General features: G+C 43.8%; 1 protein-coding gene across 1 annotated transcript in view; it reads right to left on the bottom strand.

The window, feature by feature from the left end:
* Positions 1-593: 593 nt before the first annotated feature.
* The window catches only part of LOC123378463 (cathepsin E-like), a 49,966-nt gene continuing 26,495 nt past the window's right edge, over positions 594-24,064 (bottom strand). Inside the window, exons 6-12 of the mRNA XM_045032334.1 lie at positions 23,691-23,808; positions 21,418-21,536; positions 12,647-12,846; positions 11,414-11,536; positions 10,257-10,401; positions 2,058-2,156; positions 594-1,969 (exon numbers count right to left, since the gene is read on the bottom strand). Coding sequence (XP_044888269.1) covers positions 1,790-1,969; positions 2,058-2,156; positions 10,257-10,401; positions 11,414-11,536; positions 12,647-12,846; positions 21,418-21,536; positions 23,691-23,808 — 984 coding nt within the window. The 3' untranslated portion in view covers positions 594-1,789. The remainder of the gene's footprint in view (positions 1,970-2,057; positions 2,157-10,256; positions 10,402-11,413; positions 11,537-12,646; positions 12,847-21,417; positions 21,537-23,690; positions 23,809-24,064) is intronic.

Here is a 24,064-nt window from a genome sequence, read left to right as displayed (position 1 = left end):
ACTCCATGCTTCCTGTTCAAGTGGGAGCCATAGCACATTTAGAACCCACATAAACCGGCCCTTCTAGCCCAATAGTTAGACTGCATATCGGGAAACTAAAGTAACAAAGTTTTTCCTGGGCATACGCTGCAGGCAGAAAAAGACTGAAGGATTTATGTAATCCTTGAAAATCAACTTGGGGCCGGGTAGCCTTCTGTTTGCGTGAGCAATGTGTTACCTACAACAGCTGTCCTGCCCTATAACCTGTCCCCACAGAGTCCTGATCATCCCCAGCAGACTCCTGAGCATGTGGCATTGCCACAAATGGACATTCAATGGCTTGGGGAAGAGGAAGAGCCATTTGGAGCATGTTGCTTGGGCTGTGTGCTTCCCTCCCCTCCCTTTTGGTGTCTTTGGGATTTTCCCTTCCTTTTTTTCATTTATTTCCCCTCCGCCATGCCTCACAGCCGAGGGAAGTTCTTTCTACATCACAAACAGTAACACATGTTCTGCATAACCCTGTGCATAACATGGCCCTAGTTCACTTATTTTCCATTGAAAGAAAAGGTAAAATGAAATGAAAAAAAGCACCAACTCAAACCAGTTTTTCTTGATCAAATTTTATTCATTTGTATGTTACTAGTTAGAATCAGACCTAACAAGCAAGATGAATATTCAAATAGGTATAAATCAGATGAATTCATTATTGTTCAATCAATTACACAACAGAGGACAGCTTGGCTCCCCGTGGCTCAGAACTATTTTGTATCTCAGTCAAAACTGCTGCTAATGATATCTCTCAAAATGAGGAACAGCACAGGTCTACATTGGGGTCCTATTTTTGTATCTGTCATGGAACAAGGTGATGCTACGGTGTCATTCCCACGTAACAGTCTCTCTCTTTGCAGAGATTGTGCAATACAAGTTTCACTGTCCAATTTCTTGCCATGCAAGTGGATGCCAATCCCAGCTGTTTCAATCCATCAAAGTGTGGAGATGTCAGGCACTAAAGACAGCATCTGACTGTCAGGGGTCCTGGAACAATTTGTATAGTGGAGGTGCTGAGAGCCATTGAACCAAATTGTAAACCCTGTATGTGATGGAAACCACTTCAAGCCAGGGGGTGCTGCACCCCTAGTTCCAGCAAGAAAGTGTAGAAAAAGAGCATGTGCCTGAGGAAAAAGACAAGTCATAGAGAATAAGTAGGAGAAGGAAATCACATTTAAGTGATGGTAGTAAAAAGACCCAGGATTGAGGCTTGCTGCACATAAAGAGCATCTATAAAGGACAGAGGGAGAAAGGGTGGAACACACCCCAGCAAATAATGAGAAAAATAAAAGCAACATTTAAATGATAAAAAGAAAATATTTAGTCAGGAAATAGAAGGCTGAAACTGACAAGCAAGGGAAGAGAAATACCCAACACTAGCCAGGTTAGGTTCCCATAACTGCAATTGATACACAATCATCTTTGCATTATTCAGCAGTCTTCTCCCAAGCACATTTTCCCTCCCTCCCCAATGCAAGTCCTACAGGCAAGTTGTTGTACAGGCATTTACTAGGTTTTTTGACACCGTCCTTCCTAGGGCTTTTGGTCTCTCAATCGCTGATTTAGAAATAAATGTGTCTATTGCAAACGTATAGAAATGGAACCTAGCTACAAACTTTGCATTCAGAATTCAATTTCAAACCCACCCTAAACCCATGTGAAAATTTTTGGGAGCAATATTCAGATCCAGGGTTTTAGTTCAGGCTCATCTCATATCCCTGTAATAACATGTGTTTAAGGCAGAACTGACACCATTAGGGCCTCAGGAATGCTCCCTTCTGCAAGAGGTTTTTGCAAATCCCACTCTATCATTTCCACGGTCAAAAATACAGTAAAATGCTGACATGAATACATCTCCTAAAATCCATAGCTGGCCAGAATGAGTGGTAATATCCAGAGACTGAAAGCCACTGATGCACACGGTTTTTTCTTCTATGGTTTCCTGAAATTAAAAGCACATTTCTATGTAGAATTACATATTATCATCTCACAATTTGGTAGATACCATTTCTTAGAATTTATATACATACCTTTATTATATACTCTTTTCCTGTTAACGTGTATTCTCTGTGTCCAATGGTGAAACTTATATGTGGCAGGCTTGACAGTCTCCTGCAGTCTACAACAAACTATAACACAATATATTGGTTGACTTGAGGCGTGTTTGTTTGGATGTTTTTACATTGATTATAATTTTGAATAAAAAGGCAGTCTATCAACCTATGAATCAACCTAGCAACCAGAATATCAACCTCTGCAGTCCGGTTTAGTATTATTTATTTTTTTCAGACCTAATAGTCAACATACAAGATTATATTATGGCCCTGCACAGGAGTGAAAGTGGTGGGAATGTGTAAGGAGGCCTCCTGTTCTTTGAGCTAATACACAGAGTCGAAGACAGACTTCTCAGACTCCCACACCCAAGGATCAATGGAATCTAGGGCTGACAGCATATAGAACATGATGCCCAAAATGGAAGGGTCTCTGAGGACCTGGCTCCTTCTCCCTCCACATATGCAAGCAAACCCAGGCTCCAGCATGAGTTCTCATTGCCTCTTGTAATGGGCACTGCTAAGTGCACAATTCCAGTGCTCCCAGAAGCCTGCCACAGGCATGGTCCTGGGAGCTGCCTCCAGCATGTCGTCTCTCCTGACAGCCTCCACAGGGAGTGGAGTGGCTTACAGTCACAATCTTTCCCCATACTCTACAGGAACATCGTATTTTCAGATGGAGGGAACCCATCCAGAAGGTCTATGGGGCATATTGTGTCCTATATTATATTACACTAAAATGGAATTCAAAGAACAGCTGATAGATCGCAATCTGGAATGCCCATTCATTGCTGTAAATATTACACTAATTCGTAGTGAATATATGAGAGGGGGGTTGTTGTGTTAGGTTTGTTTTGTTGTTGTTTTGTTGGGGTTTTTTTTATTTTATTTATGTATTGCTTCTCCAGTTGCTCCATTCATTACAAAAATTAAAAGAACTTTGGACCATTCTGGAGGATGGCCTAATACCCTCTGGGAGCTTTGTTGTAAGCTCTAGTGGTTTAGCTTATTGTTTTACAACAGGAGGAATGTTTTTTAAAAATCTAGTTTATGAAAATATATTCCCCAAGTATTTTGAATATCTGTCGAGTGCATTCTGGAAAACAAGAGCCAAGTAGCACTGCAGAGTATATTGTGGGATATAGCATATGTATATAATATAAATAATATAACAGAGCCAAGATATTGCATAGTGGGCTATGAGGGTCATAAATTAGAGCTGGGCAAGGAACAGATTTTTCAGTTCACTGCCAATTGCAAAACAAAGCAAAACATTTTTTTTTTCATTTTTGGTGAACTGAAAAGGCTAAAAAAAAAAAGTGCTGAGGGTCGAACAAAACATTTCATTTGAACCAAAATGTTTCATTTCAATTTTGAGTGTTTTTAATGTTTTAGATTAAAAAAAAATTGAAGGCAATTTCCTAACAAAAAGTCTTTTCAATTGAAAAAATCAAAATGTTTCAGTTTGACATTTTTGGAAACTTTTCCCTGCAACATGAACAATTCAGCGAAACCAACACAAATTCGCAAAACTTTTTTATGTGGCTGAATCTCAAAAAAAAAATTTTTACAGAAAAAAATTTTCACTGAAAAATTTTCTCCCCGCTCAAGCTATAGTGTAGCTCCACTTACACCACAAATGTGTCTAGAACAATTTCAGGCCATGTGAGCTCATAGTTTTGTTTTACCCATGAAGTACATGGGAAATGTGAACACTGCAGAGAAAGAGAAGATGAAGCACTGAAATAGACTCGACTTTATAGCACTGTTGTAATGTGTTATAATCAATTTGTTGGCATTGTAAACTATTTATAATACACCACAAGGTGGCAGTGTTTTCATACACCACTCTGTGCATAATAGCTCAGCAATATTAGTTTGGGAACACAATGTAGTAAAATCTCTTTCTATGGGCAAGTTAGTGATTAAAAGATAAAGAAAAGTTATTTGATTCATAAAATCTACAGCATCATAATTTCAATGATGTCACCTTCTGAACCAGGGTAGAGGGGACTCCCTGCCCCCCAGCCCCAGGCTCTCCAGTTGGTGGAAATTTTGATAATACAAGATCATTGGAAAAGATTCAAGTTGAGTATATTTCGAAAGCCCTTTTCCTCCACAAACATAATGGTACCAAACATGACAAACTTAGAACGTGTGTGTGTGTGTTTAAAAATCAAAGCTTTTAAAATTATACTTTAACATAAATTGACCTTTGGTAATCCTTTCTAGGGAAGTTGCCTTGACAAGTAGGACTGAAAACGTTTATTCATCAAAGTCATCATCAGTGTCATCTCCATCTACTCCACTGCTAGATACACTGTCACACTGATCCTCGTCCGTGCCACACGTGCACCTGTCCATGCAAGGCAGGCTGCTGGCCAAACATTTGCAGGATAATGAGCATCTGTTCTTTGCACACAAGTATTTGATTAGCTGAAGGACTGATTTGGGAGCACATGGTATTTTACACACAATTGGTGTGATCAATCCCTCCTTCAAGACCCATCCATGCCCTATAAGGGAAGGTAGTTTTGGACATGCTCAGTCATCCTAAAGCCATTCCACTGCTTGTTAATTCACCCCCTTGATAGCAAATATAAATGCACCCCTTGTCAGTAGCAATTTTTCTCCATTTGCTTCTTGGAAAACATCCACCTATGTAGCTCTGCAAGTGTCATAATATTGGTCTTCAAATGATAAACTTGGCATGTGAATGGCTCCAGTGCATTTATGACCTCATCAGTGACTGCTAGGGTGACCAGACAGCAAGTGTGAAAAATCGGGACGGGGGAGGGGGGGAAATAGGAGCCTATATAAGAAAAAGACCCCAAAATTGGGACTGTCCCAGCTGGTCACCCTAGTTGACTGTGTCAGTCATTCCGAACACCTTCAGAGTGAGGAGAAAGTCTTCAGAGGCTGAATCAAATGCCTTCCAGTACAATAATTTGGTCTTTCCAGCCCATCTTCCAGTAGTGTCATATCCTGAAAGGGCATGGAAACCTAGCAGTGCTGCAGCTTTTAATGCTCTGCATGATAGGAACACAGCTCTGAGGATATACCACAATTCTGCTTCCTAGCAGCAGGTGCAAAATCAGGATCTTGTGGAAGCCATGGGTAGCATCTCATGGAGAGCGCTAGAACATCTGTGTCTTGTGCAAAAACCTAGAGTTTAATAGCACCTCTCTGTGGCACTGATGGCATGCAAGGTAATTTTAGTGTCAGACTCCTCATGGGAACTATGAAGAAACTCCACTGAACAGCGTGAGGCAGCTGCTTCATTATGCCATGTGACCGTGAAATTCTTTGAACAATTCTTTGCACGCTGGAGTATTTTTCCTGCTAGGTATGAGGTTATCTCATCCTTCATGGGGATACGAGACAGTAGCTTCTTCATTATGACATTGGAGATGTTCGTGGATCAGTGACTTTGTATTGGACAGAGGCAATACCAGGTATTTTTGGTAATCTTTGTAATTGACTCCTCTGCATATGTGTCAAACATGAGATACCCTTTGTCACAGAGCCAGTATTTTTGCTGTAGCCTCCTAATGAAGTGTACAGTTTTCAGAATGGAGAGAGTTAAATAGTGGTGTCCCCCAGAGGTCTGTACTGGGAACAGTCCTATTCAACATATTCATAAATGATCTGGAAAAAGGGGTAAACAGTGAGGTGGAAAAATTTGCAGATGATACAAAACTACTCAAGATAGTTAAGTCCCAGGCAGACTGCAAGGAGCTACAAAAGGATCTCTCAAAACTGGGTGAGTGGGCAACAAAATGGCAGATGAAATTCAATGTTGATAAATGCAAAGTAATTGCACATTGGAAAACATAATCCCAACTATACACATAAAATAATGGGGTCTAAATTAGTGGTTACCACTCAAGAAAGAGAACTTGAAGTCATTGTGGATAGTTCTCTGAAAACATCCCCTCAATGTGAAGCGGCAGTGTAAAAAGCTAACAATGTTGGGAATCATTAGGAAAGGGATAGATAATAAGACAGAAAATATCATATTGTCTCTATATAAATTCATGGTATGCCCACATCTTGAATACTATTGGACTTGGAAAAGGTTCAGAAAAGGGCAACAAAAATTATTAGGAGTATGGAATGGCTTCAGGGTGAGCTTACTTGCCCAAGCAAACCCATTCATATATGATGGACTGGAGCTCATTAATACCATGATGAAAGCAGTCTTCAGTGATGAGATAGCTAACAATGTCAGTGGAATGGATACTTTGGGTCATAACTTGTATGAAGCCTTCAAAACCCAAAGAATTATTCAAGGTTCCATCAATCTATGGGCTACAATCAAGAAGAACAGACTAAAGCTGTGCTTGAATGTAAAGAAGAAAGTCAGAGTGAAGGTGGCAAGGACTACGACAGAGCTAACCACAGACAGGTTATTGCTTGCTTGTCTTCTGGCCATGTGCAGATCTCAGCATGATGTTGATCTATATGAGACTTTGGAAAAGTGTTAGTTCTCCTGGGGACCATGATTGATGGTCGAATGTGACAGAATAATGCATATGTGCCAGGCAAAAAGCAAACTAATTCACATCTTGCATGGTCTTCCTAAGCCAGTACCTACTAACAACACAACCAGTATCTTATGCCAACAAAGGCTTTTCAGCATAGTAATTACAGATGGTATGGCTGAGGTACAACCTCTCAACAGATCAGAAACTGTTAAAACCTGTCAAGGATTTGGCTGTACATAAGAACGGCCATACTGGGTCAGAAGAAAGGTCCATCTTCTGACAGTGGCCAGTGCCAGGTGCCTCAGAGGGAATGAACAGGTAATCATCAAGTGATCCATCCCCTGTCACTCATTCCCAGCTTCTGGCAAACAGAGGCTAGGGACGCCATCCCTGCCCATCCTGGCTAATAGCCATTGATGGACCTATCCTCCATGAATTTATCAAGTTCTTTTTTGAACTCTGTTATAGTCTTGGCCTTCACAACATCTTGTGGCAAAAAGTTCCACAGGTTGACTGTGCATTGTGTGAAAAAATACTTCCTTTTGTTTGTTTTAAATCTGCTGCCTATTAATTTAATTTGGTGACCCCCTAGTTCATGTGTTATGGGAAGGAGTAAATAAGACTTCCTTATCTACTTTCTCCACACAAGTCATGATTTTATAGACCTCAATCATATCCCCCTTAGTCGTCTCTTTTCCAAGATGAAAAGTCCCAGTCTTATTAATCTCTCCTCATATGCCCCTTCTTGGCATTTAACAGCATGTAATGAGTCCAGATGGTGCTTGGTTACTTCTGGGGAAGTCATCTCAGCCTTGCTTAACATTTCATTCAAAATTCAGCAGAGTGCTGGGGTTGTCAGGGAAAACTGGGAAAGAGCATTTGGATGTTGTGTTATGCCCAGCAATCCCTCCCGTGACTTTCATTGCTCTGTTTTCATGTTCTAGGGCTTTGTCTGAACCAAGTCCACAGAAGGGAACTGGTGATCTTTTAACAACCCTTTTCAAAATTCCTCCCATATGTCAAGTATCAGAGGGGTAGTCGTGTTAGTCTGGATCTGTAAAAGCAGCAAAGAGTCCTGTGGCATCTTATAGACTAACAGACGTATTGGAGCATGAGCTTTCGTGAGTGAATACCCACTTCGTCAGATGCATATGTCAATGTCACTTTTCTACACCTCTTATTTCATTCAGGTACCAGGCAATCATCACAGAATAGTTGGTTAAATCTTAAGCAAAAAAGTATTTCACAAAGTCGTTCAGTGCTGTGAGGTGCAAATTCCAATTAGCTGTTCTGACAGATCAAATAAAGAGCAGCAAAGATTGAACCATCTTCATGTATAATAAATCTTCATCAACCAGAGGACCTGGAGCTGTGAACTGGGGAGGTAGGGGTGGGGGATAGCGAGTCCCCCTAATCAGTGCAGAGGATGATACCACTGAAATTATGATTCTGTAGATTTTTACGAATCAAATGACATCTCCCTTATCTTTCAATCATTAATTTGCCCATGGAATTACACATGCTCCCAGACTATGTGGGACTACCATTTAAATGCATATAGGAATCAATATGGCTGCAAGCAGGCAGACTGGCAAGCCATGAAGTGAAGAAGCAAAGCTGTTTGGACATCAAAGGAGAGGTGAAGGAGATGGTGAAGCTGCTCCCTTAGTAAACATAGGAGGGAAAGCATTAGGGTTGCCAGGTGTCCGGTTTTTGACTGGAAAGTCCAGTCCAAAACACCATCTGAAAGTGCCTGGTTGGAAACACTGACCGGACACCAAAAGTCTGCTTGTCGCCTGCAGGGGCAGGGGCGATGCATAGGGGGATATTCGTAGGTAAGTGCTCCCCCTCAAAAAAAAATTGGCCCACCAGGGTTGGGAGAGTGGCTCTGTCCTTCACCCACTGCCGCTGCCACCACCTCTCACAGCCAGGCTCTCTCTCTGGCAGGCAGCTACTGCACTGGCTGGCCTCTCGTGCCAACCCAGAGCAGAGCAGCCGGCGGGAGAAGTAGGTCCTTCCACTCCCCGCCTGGGCCTGGCTGCCAGGGTCAGAGGCTGAGTGAGCCGGAAACGTGCCAGAGAGCAGAAGGGGCAGGACCATCCACTTCTCCTGCCAGCTGCTCTGCTGTGGGTTGATCTGAGAGCCCAGCCACTCAGTGCAGCAGCTGGGCTGCCCCAGAGAGAGCCTGGCTGTGGGAGGCAGCGGGACATCCCCCACCCAGGCCTGGCTACTGGAGCCGAATGTGCCGGGGGGCAGGTGCAGCAGAAGGAGGGAGCCTCCCTACTCCGCAGGTGACTGGTTGGGTGGGGAGAGTACGGTGCTCCCTGGGCTGGGTGCAGGGCTGCAGGGGAGAGGAGTGAGCAGAGGGCGGGACCTTGGGGGAGAGGGTGGAGCACGGATGGAGCAGGGGGCAGGCCTCTGGGGAGGGGGTGGAGCAGGGGTGTCTAGTTTCCAGAAATTGGGAAGTTGGCAACCCTAGAAAGCATCTGAGGATGAGAGTGGCAGCAGCTGGGAGTGAGTGGCAGAGTGGGGAGTGGAACAGACACAGGGAGATATGAGAGAGTGAACAGCATATGGAAAGCTGGGGGTGGCAGGGAGCAGGTAGAAAGAGACTGAGAGGAAAGGAGACTTGGAGCATGGAGGAGATGGCAGCAGGATGCTGTAGAAGGTGAAGATGCAGCAGCAGGGAGGATAAAAGGGGAAATGGAGAGGAAGAAGAAAGTGGGAGGAGAGGTAGAGCAGGGAAGAGAGTGGGGAATGAGAGAGGTTACAGGGAATGGGACTGTGCAGAAGATGGAAAGCAGGGGGATGGAAGACAGGGATTGGGACAGATCTGGCTCTCAGATCCATATGTTACATTCAAATTAACCAGAATATTTTGAATGATAGAACTGTGTCCTCCTCTAGGGGTTCTGGTAACAAGAATGTGACACCCATGCCCTTTGATGGAATTATTACGTCTGTCATTCCGATATCTTTTTATCTTAATTTCCGGATTCTGACTGACAGTCAGCCTGGAACTCGGGGCGGCTCCAGGCACCAGCACGCCAAGCGCGTGCCTGGGGCGGCAAGCTACGGGGAGCGCTCTGCCGATTGCCGCGAGAGCGGCAGGCAGGTTGCCTTCAGCGGCATGCCTGCGGAGGGTCTGCTGGTTCCACGGCTTTGGCAGACCTCCTGCAGGTGTGCCGCCGAATCCACGGGACCGGGGCCCTCCCGCAGGCAAGCCACAGAAGGCAGCCTGCCTGCCGTGCTTGGGGCGGCAAAATACCTAGAGCCGCCCCTGCTGGAACTGCTCTGGACTTTAGGGAGTTAATAGTCATGGCATATGATGTAGGAAAGGTAATTTTCTCTTGTTTTACAAGGTAGTAGATCTGTCATATGATGTCATGATCATCTGAGCAACTTTAACAGAACATTTCCTTAAACAGACGCTTCTACTAGATCCACATGTGTCATTAATGCGGGAAGAGATATCTTGGAAACAGAGGTGGCAGGGAAGGATGAAAACAATACAAATCTAGTATGTTCCCCGGCTTTCAGCTCTGTACAGGCAACAAGCTTTTCTCCTAGTCCCTACTTTGTGCCTAATTTTAATCATTTTATCTCTTTCCCTTCCCCCCTCACATCAGCATTTGTATCAATTCATTACTTCACTTCCTCTAAGGTTTCTGTCCCGCTCTGTGGTTTTTACCTCTCCAGTTTGTGTTGGACTGGCCCCGATATGCTCCTGTAGTTGTCTTATTTGTAAAGAGGGGCCGGTAATAAGAGAAGTGCCTGAATCAACAATGGCTTCACAACCATGGAAGCAAAGCGCAACCCGTCCCTGGATTTTTATGCTGCATGTGGAAAAACCAAAACACAGACACTTTAAACAGAGAGCGCAGATACACCAAGAGTGATGACACAGTTAGCAGGGAATTTAAGAAGGCTATGCTGCCAGTTAAAATACAAGCATCTAGTTCAAAATTTACACTAACTTTAGAGATGTCCTGATTCCAAAAGAAGGCCAGTGTTCACAGAAAACTAGGGCAAGAGAGCTTTGGAAATAATTTGTATGTGTGCCTCATCTGCTCTTCTGAACATGTAGGAGGTTAAGGTCTAACACTGATCTGACCCCAACCAATATATCCTCTGAGCATCTCACAAACATCGATGAATATATTCAAGGTTGGGCACTATTATTATTTCAATCATTTTAAATAGTAGGAACTGAAGCATGGCAAGGCTAAGGCCTGATCTACACTACCACTTATATCAGTATAACTTGCGCCGCTCAGGGGTGTGAAAAAACACCCCCTCCCACGGAGTGACATAAGTTACACCAACATAAGTGCCGGTGTGGAAAGCGCTACGTTTGTGGGAGAACTTCTACTGCTCGTTGCGGGAGGAGTAATTTCGTCGGCACAGAGCAGCTACTCAAGAGATCTTACTGCAGCCCAGGTACATAGTACAGCTGCGCCACTGTAAACTCTCTCGTGTAGACATGGCCTAAGCGACTAGACTGCTGTCACACAGGAAGCCAGGAAGTGAACTCAGTGCCTCCAGATCCCGTGAATATCCTTTACCCAGGATGGTAAGGATTCCCACAATTCCCACAGATGTCCACTAGGCCCTTAATGTGACCTGCTAATAAAGGACACTCCTCCGAGTACCAGCCACCAAAGTTAGTGCTTCCAGAAATATTATTGCAGCAGGGAATACACTAATTACATTCAGAACTTTCCCAGAAGCACTGTTTTTGGGAGGCAGTACATCCAGGGTGGCCATTGTAGCACAGATGTCCTAGGATTTTAATGGGCTTACACCGAGAGGCACAGTTTCATCAGATTTATAGACATGCATACGTACTTGTTAACATGAATTTGCCAGTAGCTTTTCTCAGTAACTGGAACCCAGTGAATTGAACCTTTGTAAAGGGAATGGTCTATACCCCCCAGTATCAATTCACCACCATTTTCAATGTCTTCTCCTCTAAAAATGTAAAACAAAAAAATATGTAAACTGGATGACATAAAATGTAAGTGGGACATGGGAGTAGGGGGGAGAAATCAGCTTTCAATTTCAACCCTTTCACGTCTTTTTCAAATGTGTATGTTGCAATGGAAGTCTAACACTTCTAATTTTATAATTATACCTAGAGATGGCGCCAAATCAGAGCCTCCAGTCTAAACCCCTTACTAAAAACATTAGGGGTTGTAGAGGGTTTAGAAGTGAGATTAGAAACAAGTGCCTTAGGCCAGTTTCTGGTCTCATTTACCCCAGTATAAATCCAGGGTAAATCTAGTGATTGAAATGGAGTTACTCTAGATGTGACTGAGATTAGAACATGGCCCCCTTTCTTCTGAAATACTGTCGCTCGACTGCAGCGCCGCCGTTCTGTTCATCTCCTGCTAGCTGACGAAACAACTCTCTGAGTGCCCAAGACGCTTTAAGAAAGTCAGATGTAACTGTTCTTATTAGCACTGGTCAAAAGCTGGTAAATATGCTTTGCAAACATTTTCTAAATTTTCTGATTCAACAAAATGAATTAGTTTTTTCTTTTTCCTTCTTTTTCTTTTCACACGCTTTTTCAGTGACAAAATGCAAAAAAGGAAAGGGAGAAGTGTAAAAATGAAAAAACAGCCTAAAATACTAAACTGACTTTTTTGTTGTTGTTGTTTCAAACAAAAAAAGTGGATTTAAAAAAATAATAATAATAATCCAATAACTGGAAATTTTCATAACAATGAAATTTGGCATCTTATTTTTTTAAAAAGTCCATTTTTCATTAAAAAAAATTTCAAATGTAGACCATTCATCAGATTAATAGATCAAGAGACTTCTTTGGAGTTCTCAGTGGTTTGCGCATTAACTGTGTATTATACAGTGCATCTACAACTGTTTATTTTAAAGATATAAGTTTAATAGCATTTCAGTAAATATGATTTTAGTTACTATGTTCCCCACTGGTGCTTCTGTCTAGACCTACTCCTGAAAATGTCCTTTCTGGAGTTGAAACACATACAAATGGATGGTTTCTTAATCTACAGTTAAAATTTGCTTCTTTTGACAGTGTCCCTTTATTCAGTGTTAAAAACTGACCTCTTCAAGTGGAAGGAAAACACTGGCTCCTCTACCAGATGTTGGTTGATTATGCTGTCAAATACTGGCAGAGCACTGCCAACTGCTAAAGAAGGGTATCCTAAACCCAGCACGCCATCAAAGTGTGCAAGAGCAAAAGTCATGCCGGGCTCAAAGATAGACTCTCCAAAGTCCTGCCCCTGGATGGAAATGTTGCTGATCTGTTTGTTATTACCAAAGGGAACAAATGAAAAGTAAAGTCAGAGCAGATTACAGAAATAACCACACTTTATATACACATCAGGTTTTTAGATTTATTAGTTTTATCAAATGTGATGTACATAGGGTGACCAGATGTCCTGTTTTTATAGGGATAGTCCCATTTTTGGGGACTTTTTCTTATATAGGTGCCTATTACACACACATCCCATTTTTTCACAGTTGCTATCTGGTCACCCTAAATGTATAGAGCTTTCCAGTAATTGTGTTAGTTGTATTAATATGAGCAGGCATCATGCACTGAAGACGGTTATATTTGAGAAAGCAAGTCCCTTCCTATGGCCTAATTCTGCTGTCATTTGTTCATAAACTCATGCCAGAAAACCACAGTCAAAAGGGAAAGGCAAGGTGGAAGATGCCTGCCCTAAATCTAGTCAACCCATAGGCCTTCTCAAACAAGACACATGAAGGGCCATGCTGGAACAAGATGCAATTGTTCCAGGACTACACATGTACATTTCTCTTTATGTCATATTGCCACAGTGCTGTATGTCACTGTGCTTTCAGGAAGGAAGAAGTCTAACACTAGACAATAACAAAGGACAATATCCTTTTCTAATTTCAAAACTATGTTTTTATTATTTTTAGTGAACTGGCAGCTCTGATAGCGTGACCCAGCAGCTTTGCTATAGTTAAGGTTGAATCGCTGTTTAAAGATAACAATTCTAAGTGCTCTAAAATCCATTTGCTATCTCAGATTGTCTTGAAATTTCCTGTGCCTTATGGGAATGTGGGATAGGGTTACAGGTCCAAATTTGGGGTAATTTGAACCACAGGTTCCCAAGATACAGCCCCCCTTTAAAAACAGCTATTTACACAATTACTTCGTTCTTCTTTCTTGCCCCCACTTGGGGTTCAAACTATGGGTCTGATCCTCCCCAAACTGAGGCAGGATAAGTGGGGATGGGCAGTAGGGGTGGGGGACATGAAATTGGGTGACAGGAGAAGTGGTGGCCTGTCAACCCCACATTCCCCCCTCCTCTTTGAAACCACCACCACAGTCCCCCCTGCTCCTCCCCCACTCTCTTCATCCTGCCCAGGCTAAGTGGTTGGGAAATAGGTGGAGATGCCTCCCATCCCTCTGGACAATGGCCAAGGGCTGGGGGACATCTCACACGCCAAGGGTGTGGTGAGAGAATAGGGCAGCAATAATCCTGAAACCTGAGGAGAGCTGGGGTCCTCCCAGTGTGAGTTGGGATCTGGAGGGCCCTGCCCCTATGGGGATCCAAACCCTTCTCCCTTTCCCTTTTGAGTGATTTGAGAGTCTTTACTCCTCTTTGGGGGAGGGGTCTGGCCTCTCCTTCTGAACTCCTGTAAGTAAGGCAGAACCGGGGAGACCCTGTCCCTCCGGGGAGGTCTGTGCTCCTCTTCCTATCTCCCCCATGTCAGCCAGCATCCAGTGGGGCCCTGCCCCTCTTGGGGGGCCTAAGCCCCTCTGTCTGCCCCAATGTGAGCTGGGTTTGAGGCAGGGTGACCATATTTCCCTATCCTAAATATGGGACACCTGGTAAAATTACGTGTATTCAAGCGATTTCAATGGCAATCAATCAGAACTATGCAGTACAAACATTCAAATTAACATTAAGTTGACTGAGCCCCCGTTAAAAAGAAATACTGCGTAGTTGGATTCTTTTTATTTACCTTCTTATCTTTAAGGCTTTAAGGTTCACACAGGGAGGGGTGATACACACACCCCCACCCAAGGTCTCACACACATGTACCTCTCTCACATGTGGGGCGGGGGGCGGGGGGAGCGGTGATTGACCCTCCCGGCCTGGCGCTCTCCACCCTCTATGCCTGGCTGGGCCCCCAAGACGGACCCACCTCTCCCAGTAACTGGTGCCACGTCTTCCCAAGGCAACACTTGGGGGAGGGGGCACACAGGGTCACATGCCCCCTTCCCCAGATTTCTGCCAGGGTTCACACCAGAATGTGGCCAGCAGCAGCCTATCGGCACTGTGCAGGAGGGAAGGGATGGGAGCTGCTTCCAGCCGCCTCCTGTCCTGTTCTCCCCCCCCCCGCCACAGAGCAGACAGGAAGAGGTTAAGCCTTAAGGATGCATTGTGCACCAAGGCCCAGGGAACCTGACTGCAGGGGCTTCAGCTAACCCAGCCAGAGAGATGGCTCAGCAGGGAAGGGTGCCTGGGGATGGAGAAGTCCCGTGCTCCCTGGGGGAAGGACCCAGGGTTGGAGCAGGGCAGGTGAAGAGGGGGCTAAGCCCAGCTGCTGTGGAGCCTGCAGATGGGGGGGTGGGAAACAGGCTGGAAGTCACTCCCCCCCACACTCCAGAGCCGGCACTCAGCAGGGGCTGCACTGACGGACCGGCAGTGGCAGAGACCAGGCTCCGCACACTGCAGCTTTGCCCAGCTACCAGCTTTGCACACCAACCCTCATCTTCAGCCTTTGGACCACCCCACTCACCGCCGGTGGGTGTGCAGCTGGCAAGCAGGGATCCAGCCAGCAGCAGGAACCACCAGTACTGATGGAAGGAGGAGGCAGAAAATACAGGACAATTTGCCCATTTTTAAGAAAAAGTCAGGACGCCTGCAGCAGGGCTTAAATACAGGACTGTCCCATTAAAAACAGGACGTCTGGTCACCCTAGTATGAGGAGACAACAGAGCCACCCAGCTTCCCTATGCTGCCTCTAGCACTGGGGAAGAAGACTCCAGGCTCACCCTTTCCCTCAATGCAGCTGCTTGTAGGGAGGGAAGGGGTGATGCAAAGGAGAGGGGGGAGGAAAGAAAGGGGTCAGAGCTGTGCAGTGGGGGATGTAGCAGGGGCTTCAGCTCTGTCCCCCCAAACCTCTGCACACCTGTACCTAGGGCCCTACCAAATTCACAGTCCATTTTGGTCAATTTCATGGTCATAGGATTTTAAAAATCGTAAGTTTAATAACTTAAGATATTTAAATCTGAAATTTCACGGTGTTGTAATTGTAGGGGCCCTTCATTTTCCATTTTATTTCATTTAATTTTTCCTGGGAATTTATCAGTGTTTATTACCAAAAAAACTGGTGAAAATCAGTGCAAAAAACTATTAATAATTTTTCTGGGTAAATACTGGGGTTTATTTTGGTGGATGGAAAAGCAGGGGGGGAGGGGGAGGAAGTATTCAGTAGATTAATGCTTTGAATTCCATTCATCAATATGGTTTGCTGCAGAATTAAAACAGAACTCAAAACACAATGCCACTTCTGAGTTTAAGAAAACAATATAACTTTAATCCACAAATTAGGGCTGTCAAGTGATTTAAAAAATTAATCGTAATTAATCGTGATGTTAAATAATAATATAAACACATTTATTTAAATATTTTGAGAAGTTTTCTACATTTTGAAATATATTGATTTAAATTACAACTCTGAATACAAAGTATACAGTGCTCACTTTATATTTATTTTTATTACAAATATTTGTACTGTAAAAAACCAAGAAATAGTATTTTTCAATTCACCTAATACAACTACTGTAGTGCAATCTCTTTATCATGAAAGTTTAACTTACCAATGTAGAATTATGTATAAAAAATAACTGCACTCAAAAATAAAACAGTGTAAAACTTCAGAGCCTACAAGTCCACTCAGTCCTACTTCTTGTTCACCCAGTCACTCAGGCAAACAAGTTTGTTTACATTTGCAGGAGATAATGTTGCCCTCTTCTTGTTCACAATGTCACCTGAAAGTGAGAACAGGCATTCCCATGGCACTGATGTAGCTGGCGTCATGAGATATTTATGTGCCAGGTGCACTAAGGATTCATAAGTCCCTTCATGCTTCAACGACCATTCCAGAGGACATGCGTCCATGCTGATGACAAGTTCTGCTTGATAATGATCCAAAGCAGTGCAAACCGATGCATGTTCATTTTCATCATCTAAGTCAGATGCCACCAGCAGAAGGTTGATTTTCTTTTTTGGTGGTTCAGGTTCTGTAGTTTCGCATTGTAGTTTCGCATTGGACTTGCATCTGAAGAAGTGGGTATTCACCCACGAAAGCTCATGCTGCAAAACGTCTGTTAGTCTATAAGGTGCCACAGGATTCTTTGCTGCTTCTACAGAACCAGACTAACACGGCTACCCCTCTGATACTTGACATTGGAGTGTTGCTCTTTTAAGACATCTGAAAGCATGCTGCACACCTCATCCCCTTCAGATTCTTAAACCTTGGGTCAAGTACTGTAGCTATCTTTAGAAATCTCACATTGGTACCTTCTTTGTGATTTGTCAGATCTGAAGTGGAAGTGTTCTTAAAACTAACATGTGCTAGGTCATCATACGAGACTGTTATAACATGAAATATATGGCAGAATGAGGGTAAAACAGAGCAGGAGACATACAATTCTCCCCCTAGGGAGAGAATTTAATTAACAAAATTTTTAAACGAGTATCATCAGAATGGAAGCACGTCCTCTGGAATGGTGGCCGAAGCATGAAGGAACATACGAATGTTTGGCATATCTGACACGTAAATACCTTGCAATGGCAGCTATAAAAGTGCCATGCGAACACCTGTTCTCACTTTCAGGTGACATTGTAAATAAGAAGTTGGCAGCATTATCTCCTGTAAATGTAAACAAACTTGTTTGTCTGAGCGAATGGCTGAACAAAAGTAGACCTGAGTAGACTTATAGGCACTAAAGTTTTACATGGTTTTGGTTTTGAGTTTAATTATGTAACAAAAAAAATCTATATTTGTAATTTGCATTTTCACAATAAAGAGACCGCAGTACATTACTTATATGAGGTGAACTGAAAAGTACTATTTCTTTTATCATTCTTACAGTGCAAATTTTTGTAATAAAAGTAATAATGTAAAGTGAGCACTGTACACTTCGTATTCTGTGTTGTAATTTAAATTAATATATTTGAAAATGTAGAAAAACATCCAAAAATATCTAATAAATTTCAATGGGTATTCTATTTTTTAACAGTGTGATTAAAAGTGCGATTAATCGAGATTATTTTTTTTTAATTGCAATTCATTTTTTTTAGTTAATCGTGTGAGTTAACTGCAATTAATCGACAGCTTTACCCCAAATAAAACTTTTGATTTGAATAAACAGTTTACTGTTGTAGACTTAGAACTATTAGCCTATAAATATTTACATTTAATAACTGGGCCACGCCATTTGCAGCGCATACACTTAACTTCATCCTTTTCTCCTGTTTTTTTTTTTAACTTTTGAATACTTCCTGGTGTTCTGAAATATATTCTGATGCAGATTTTCATTTTCTTCCCATTTTAGTGTGTCAAATCTTTAACCATAATCTGCTAGCAGCTTTAAATGTGTACGTGGTGGGTGTGAGATTCATCAGTATGTTCAGACGCGCACACACTTCAGAGCTTGTGTGTGTGCCTGTTGGTTTATTGTTTGTATCTTCTGTCGGGACTGACACATAGCCTTACTTCAACAGGCAGCTTTGCATATACACACAGACTAATGGATTATCATAATACATATATCTCATGCAATGTATTGTATTTTCCTAATAAAACAAGTTATTTTTATATCTATTTGAATTATATAAAATAGGGTGAAAATCAGAAAAAAAACTGAATACTTTTTGTAAAACCTGGGAATTTTTTGGTAAAAATTGGTTTAAACTGAAAATGAAGGGGCTTACGCATATACTAGGCTCACATCTGGAGTAGAGACTTTGCATCTGCACTCTCCTGCCCCTTCCTGCCTCCAGCTGGTACGTGCCCTCCTCACAACCCCACCACTCCCCACTTCCCCATGGCCCTTCCAAGCTTTCCAGGAGCATGGAGTGTGAAGGACGATGGTGGAACTGGTGTGCAAGGAGGTGAGCGCCGAGCATTGTGGGTATTTGGGTGGTCAGAACAATGGGTGTGATGTAGGGAATATTGGAGCTGATGGAGCAGTGGTAGGGGAACATCATGGTTAAGAGCAGTGAGCTATGGTGGAGAGGGGGTTGGAGCAATGCAGGGAAGAGTGGAGTGGAAAGGAGGGGTCAGAGCTATGCATTGGAGGATGCTGGAGGGCTTCGCATACATCCCTCAAAACTCCCCACGTCCATTTGCCCCTCCCATGTCTGCCTCCCTTTCAAAAAACATCCTCACTGACTCCATGCCAGTCCCTGCACTGTTCCTGCATCTTCTTCCCAGCTCCCCCACCAGCAGGTTCCATTCTAACACTCACCTCTCTGTGGGGAGGTGGGCTGAGTTGGACAGGCAAGGAGATGACATGATGACACAGGGCAGTGAACGGACTCACATGCAGCCTGTGCATTCTGTGGCCAGGGTAATCATTGCCAGGGATCCAGCAGCAGTGGAGGGGGAGAGCTGGGCTGCGATGCATGAGGATACTGAAAAATTATTTTAAAAAAACCAAGGAAATTAAGTACCCAAAAGCTTTGTTAACACAGAGTTAAGATTCCCTGGTCGAGTCGCATGCCCTTTCAGAACTCTGAGTTCAGCTGCACCCAAACTGCTGAAAACCAGGAACTACAGAGTTAAAGTACACACTCCCCTCCCTGGCAATGCAATCTTAACTCTGCCCTTTTTGAGCAATGCCTCAACATGCCAGCACCACATACTAGTGCTCTACAGATGCTATAGAATATTCTGGGATCAGAGCACAAGAGCACTGTAGGACAAAGTCTTAGCTAAGGCAAAACTCAGGTTAGGTCTGATGTAGCAAAGAGGAGCTACTTACACCTGGCCTACACTCAAACACAGAGTCAATTCCACAAAACACCCCAAACTAACCAAATGTTACCTCCCCTTCACCCCAGCCTGAGCATTCCTTCTGAGGCATTGCCTTCACTAACCCCTCACCAGCCCCAGTGTGCCACCCCTCTGCTGACAACCCAGATGACAAGATCACCCCATGCATCAACAATGACACAATCTACAGAAGTCAGCACTTAAATGAGGCATTTGTGATCCTCTGATATACTCATGCACCTCTCGTCATACCAAAGACTATATCTACACTACAGCTTATGTTGGCATAGCATGTCGCTCAGGGGGGTGAATCAATTACCCCCCTGAGCGACACAAATTACACCGACATAAACACTGGTGTGGACAGAAGTTTTCCTGCCAACATAGCTGCCGCTGCTCGCAGGGACTAGAGAGATAAGCTGAGGGGAGAGCTTTCTCCTGTCAGCTTACAGCCAGGGCTGTCCTTACCCATACGCAAAGTACGCAGCTGCGTAGGGCACCAGAAAACTTTGGGCACCAAATTTCCTGGTGCCCTGCACAGCTGAGTGCTGCTCCAGCCCCTGCCCCACCTCTTCCCCAGGCTCCCCACCCCCACCCCAGCCCCCCTCTTCCCATCCCTGCTCCGCCCCAGCCCCACCCTGCTCCACCCCCACCCACCTCTTCCCGCCCCTGAGGAGTGCAGCAGGGCTGGGCCTGCCCTCACCGGCAGCGGGAAGTGCAGGGACCCAACCCCAGCTGCACCACCGGTGAGTGCTGGGGGGTGGTTCTCTCCTGCCCCCCAAGCCAGCCCCCTCCTCGCCCCCACGGAGGCCTCCTCCCCCCCCCTTCGCGGAGGGGCTGCGGAGGGCCCCAGAATAGCTAGGGACGGCCCTGCTTACAGCGGCTACATTAGACAGTTTGCAGCAGCGCAGCTGTAAACTCTCTAGTGTGGCCATGCCCACAGTAACAACTGTACCAACTGCTCCAGTCTAAGCCCTCCACCATTCAGTACAACTACACCTAACACAATGAACGCAGCTGACGTGAATGCAGATAAATGCTGGACTTCAAATCTGTGGAACACAACACAAATCTGTGGAACACAACACAAATAATTGTACAGTCTCTTAGAATTTCCTGCTGGCTACTTATTATGGCATCCCATTTGTGAACCATTCCCAATGGCTACTGCTAGCTCCAGGGGGCAGAGTTAAGGTTGCATTGCAGGAGTGGCCTGTACCTTAACTTTGTATTTCCTGGGTTTCAGAGGTTGGTGTTTTGCTGAACACAACGTTCGGGAAGGCTACAGGGCACCACCATCAAACAATTCGGTGTTAATGAAGTTTTGAGGTATTTAATCAATAATACACGAAAAGGTGCCTTTTCTAGGCTCTAGGCACATTTGCTGTAAACTGAAAATACAGTCAGTCAGCTTGAACAGCTTGCACCTCACCCCAAAGCCAAAGATAAAATCAAACCCAAGCAATACCAACCTTATCCTCAAAATCCTGGGCATACAGTTAGGCCTTGCTCACGGTCAGCAGATTTGTGCTGTTTTGGACCATCCAGGAAGGAACTTCTGAAGCCCAGGGCTTCTCACGGAGAACACTAGCTAAGGGCTCTCTACTTCCCTCTCCCCACTCTGTCCCCGAGGGGCTTCAGCTAAAGCATCTACACGGATAGCATCTGTGGCAATAGGACATGAGTCACTGTCCCTCTCCTCATGTAAGGCAGGCCCCAAACTACTCAGGTCTTTGTAGGTCAATACTAACATCTTAACCACCTGGAAAGCCATAAACAACCAATTCAGGGAGCGATGAAAATGATGATGTTAGGGTTCCACTCACCCGTAATGTGTCTTTGCCAGCAATGCCTAGAAGCTGTCCAGTACCATACTGTAGAGCAAAGGTCTGCCCTCCATGCTGATAGGAGTTTGATAGAAATGATTTGAATTTTTCATGCATCTCTGTGAAAATAAACCTCACCCTTAGCACTGAAGATATGGTAATCGGGAATGTACCAGATTTCTGAGACAAAGGACTAGCTGATAGTCAAACAAAACACATTGTTTGGAGAAGCAAAATAATACATGAAGGGAAGCAGGCAAGAGTCCCTGCATCCCTGCAGTTTTCTCCCTATGCTGAAAATATCTCAGTGATTGATTGATTTCCTTTCTGTGTCAAAAATAATATTTTTTAAATCCAGCTATTTCCACAGATTTTTTTTAACTTTCTCATGTTTCTTTTGCCTCCAATTTTTCATAGTATTTGATTGTCAATTACCTGCTGTTGCAGCAGCAAAAGGTGAGTATCATGGCTATGGTGAGGCATAGGAGGAATGGAATTTAAAATAATAACGCAATGACAGTGCCAATGAGGACCTTCAAACCTATCCTTTCCTGCCATCTTCCTGACACATTTAGAAGGCAAAAACAACTAGGAGTCCTTGTGGCACCTTAGAGACTAACAAATGTATTTGGGCATAAGCTTTTGTGGGCTATAACCCACTTCATCAGATGCATGGAATGAAAAATACAGTAGGCAGGTATAAATATACAGCACATCGAAAGACGGGAGTTGCCTTACCCAGTGGGGAGTCAGTGCTAATAAGGTCAATTCAATCAGGGTGGATGTGGACCATTCCCAACAGTTGACAAGAAGGTGAGAGTATCAACAGAGGGAAAATTACTTTTTGTAGTGACCCAGCCACTCCCAGTCTTTATTCAGGCCTAATTTGATGGTGTCAAGTTTGCAAATTAATTCCAGTTCTGCAGTTTCTCGTTGAAGTCTGGTTTTTAAGTTTTTTTGTTGAAGAATGGCCACTTTTAAGTCTGTTATTGAGTGTCCATTCAAAAAAACCATTCAAAAACCAGTAGGAGAGCACTTCAATCTCCCTGGACACTCAGTAACAATGGAACCATTTAGAGGGCAGAATCTCACCTTCTCCCTTTTCTGCTTTACACATCCTGTTTCTTTAGGGGATGCACAGCAAAGTCTGCCTACTCCTTCCACAAATCCTTTCACATTTTCCTTCAGCCCAGTGAACTCTGAGACATCTTTCAACCCCAGAGTCAAAAGATCAGTGTAGCAGCAGCAGCTGCAGTGGAGAAGCCTTTCCACTTCCACTGCTGTGTAACAGAGAGAAGATGCCCACCCCAGGAAAAGACACTCAGAGTTTGGACATCATGGCCAAAGTTCCTGAGAACACTGTCTCAATATTGATGTAAATAAGACCATGCATGCAGTACCTCCTCCACCACCCCCTTTAGTAGCTGGATGGACGCATGAGCTGGTTGCCATCTGAAGATGTCAGGAAGGGGAAAGAGTTGTTGAATGAGCAAAAATCTTCTCCTAGAAGATTGCACCAACTCAGAGAGCATCCTGACCTATTGAGGGATGGGGAGAGAGGCAGCTGGATTCTCCGATTGGACTGAGATCCATATCTGAAGTTATAAGTATTATCCAGCTGCTTGTGCCCCTAAATACAGATTCCACTGAAATAGTAACCTGTTCATTTCTCCCTACTGGGCACATCTATAGCCTTTAGATTACAGTACTTCACTCTGAGATTTTCTTTCTGTCTTCTCTTGCCTCAGATGTCTCTGGCAGCATGAAGTTTGAATGCTGTTTCTGAGGCTTATCCACCACAACATAAATTGTGTGAAGTATAACAGACATATTGGTGTAGCTCAGCAGCTAACTCTGAGATAAGCAACACAGACATTCTTTCTAGTGACTTCTTTTTCTTACCCACCTCACCAGTATAGTGGAAATGGACTAATCCTTTCACCTCCCACTTTGTGTCTCTTGTCCCTGTTGTATCTAACTAACAATGACAAATTCCAGAATGTGCAGAACTGGAATTAATCTGAATATCACAGGAGAGTATCAACTCCCTCCACTGTTGCACAACATGAATAAAACTGAGAGTGAATCTCTCAGTAGAATTGTTGTAAAATAGGGGTGTGAAGCGAAGGTATGTGAGACTCTGCTGAACACTCAAGAAATGTGTTTGGTTTTCTGCTAAATATGTTTTCCACCAAAGTGCATTCATTGCAGGAGAGCTACTTTAAAAGGTGAATTAAACCATTAGAAGCTCAAAGGAACATAACGTCTCTTACTGCAGGCTTCGCTGATGCAATAAGCTGAAGGGACCCAAAAATTGGATGATCCTGTGTCGAACACCACTGTGAATTTCTGAGGTGGGGTGCCAACACTTATCACCCCGTAGTACTGGGCCTGAGGGAAAAATATACTTAGTCAGTTTAGCATTATATCAATGCAGACTATCCTTGAAGAAAAGACAGACAAAGGTACAATGTAAAATATCCTCAGTGTTTCCAATCCAATTTGATTTGACTTTTAATTAAATGTTACCTCTATCAGGCAGCCAATTCTTTCCTGTCCCATGAGTGGCCACTTAAGGCAGATTTCAGGATGTGGCATAGCTTTTAAGCACTTTAAGAGCAAGAAGTCAATCCAAGTTTTTCCGTTG

This window comes from Mauremys mutica, chromosome 1 (genome assembly GCF_020497125.1).
Source record: "Mauremys mutica isolate MM-2020 ecotype Southern chromosome 1, ASM2049712v1, whole genome shotgun sequence".
Taxonomy (NCBI): domain Eukaryota; kingdom Metazoa; phylum Chordata; order Testudines; family Geoemydidae; genus Mauremys; species Mauremys mutica.
The sequence above is the reverse complement of the archived record's forward strand: the minus strand, read 5'-3'. Positions and strand labels throughout refer to the sequence as shown.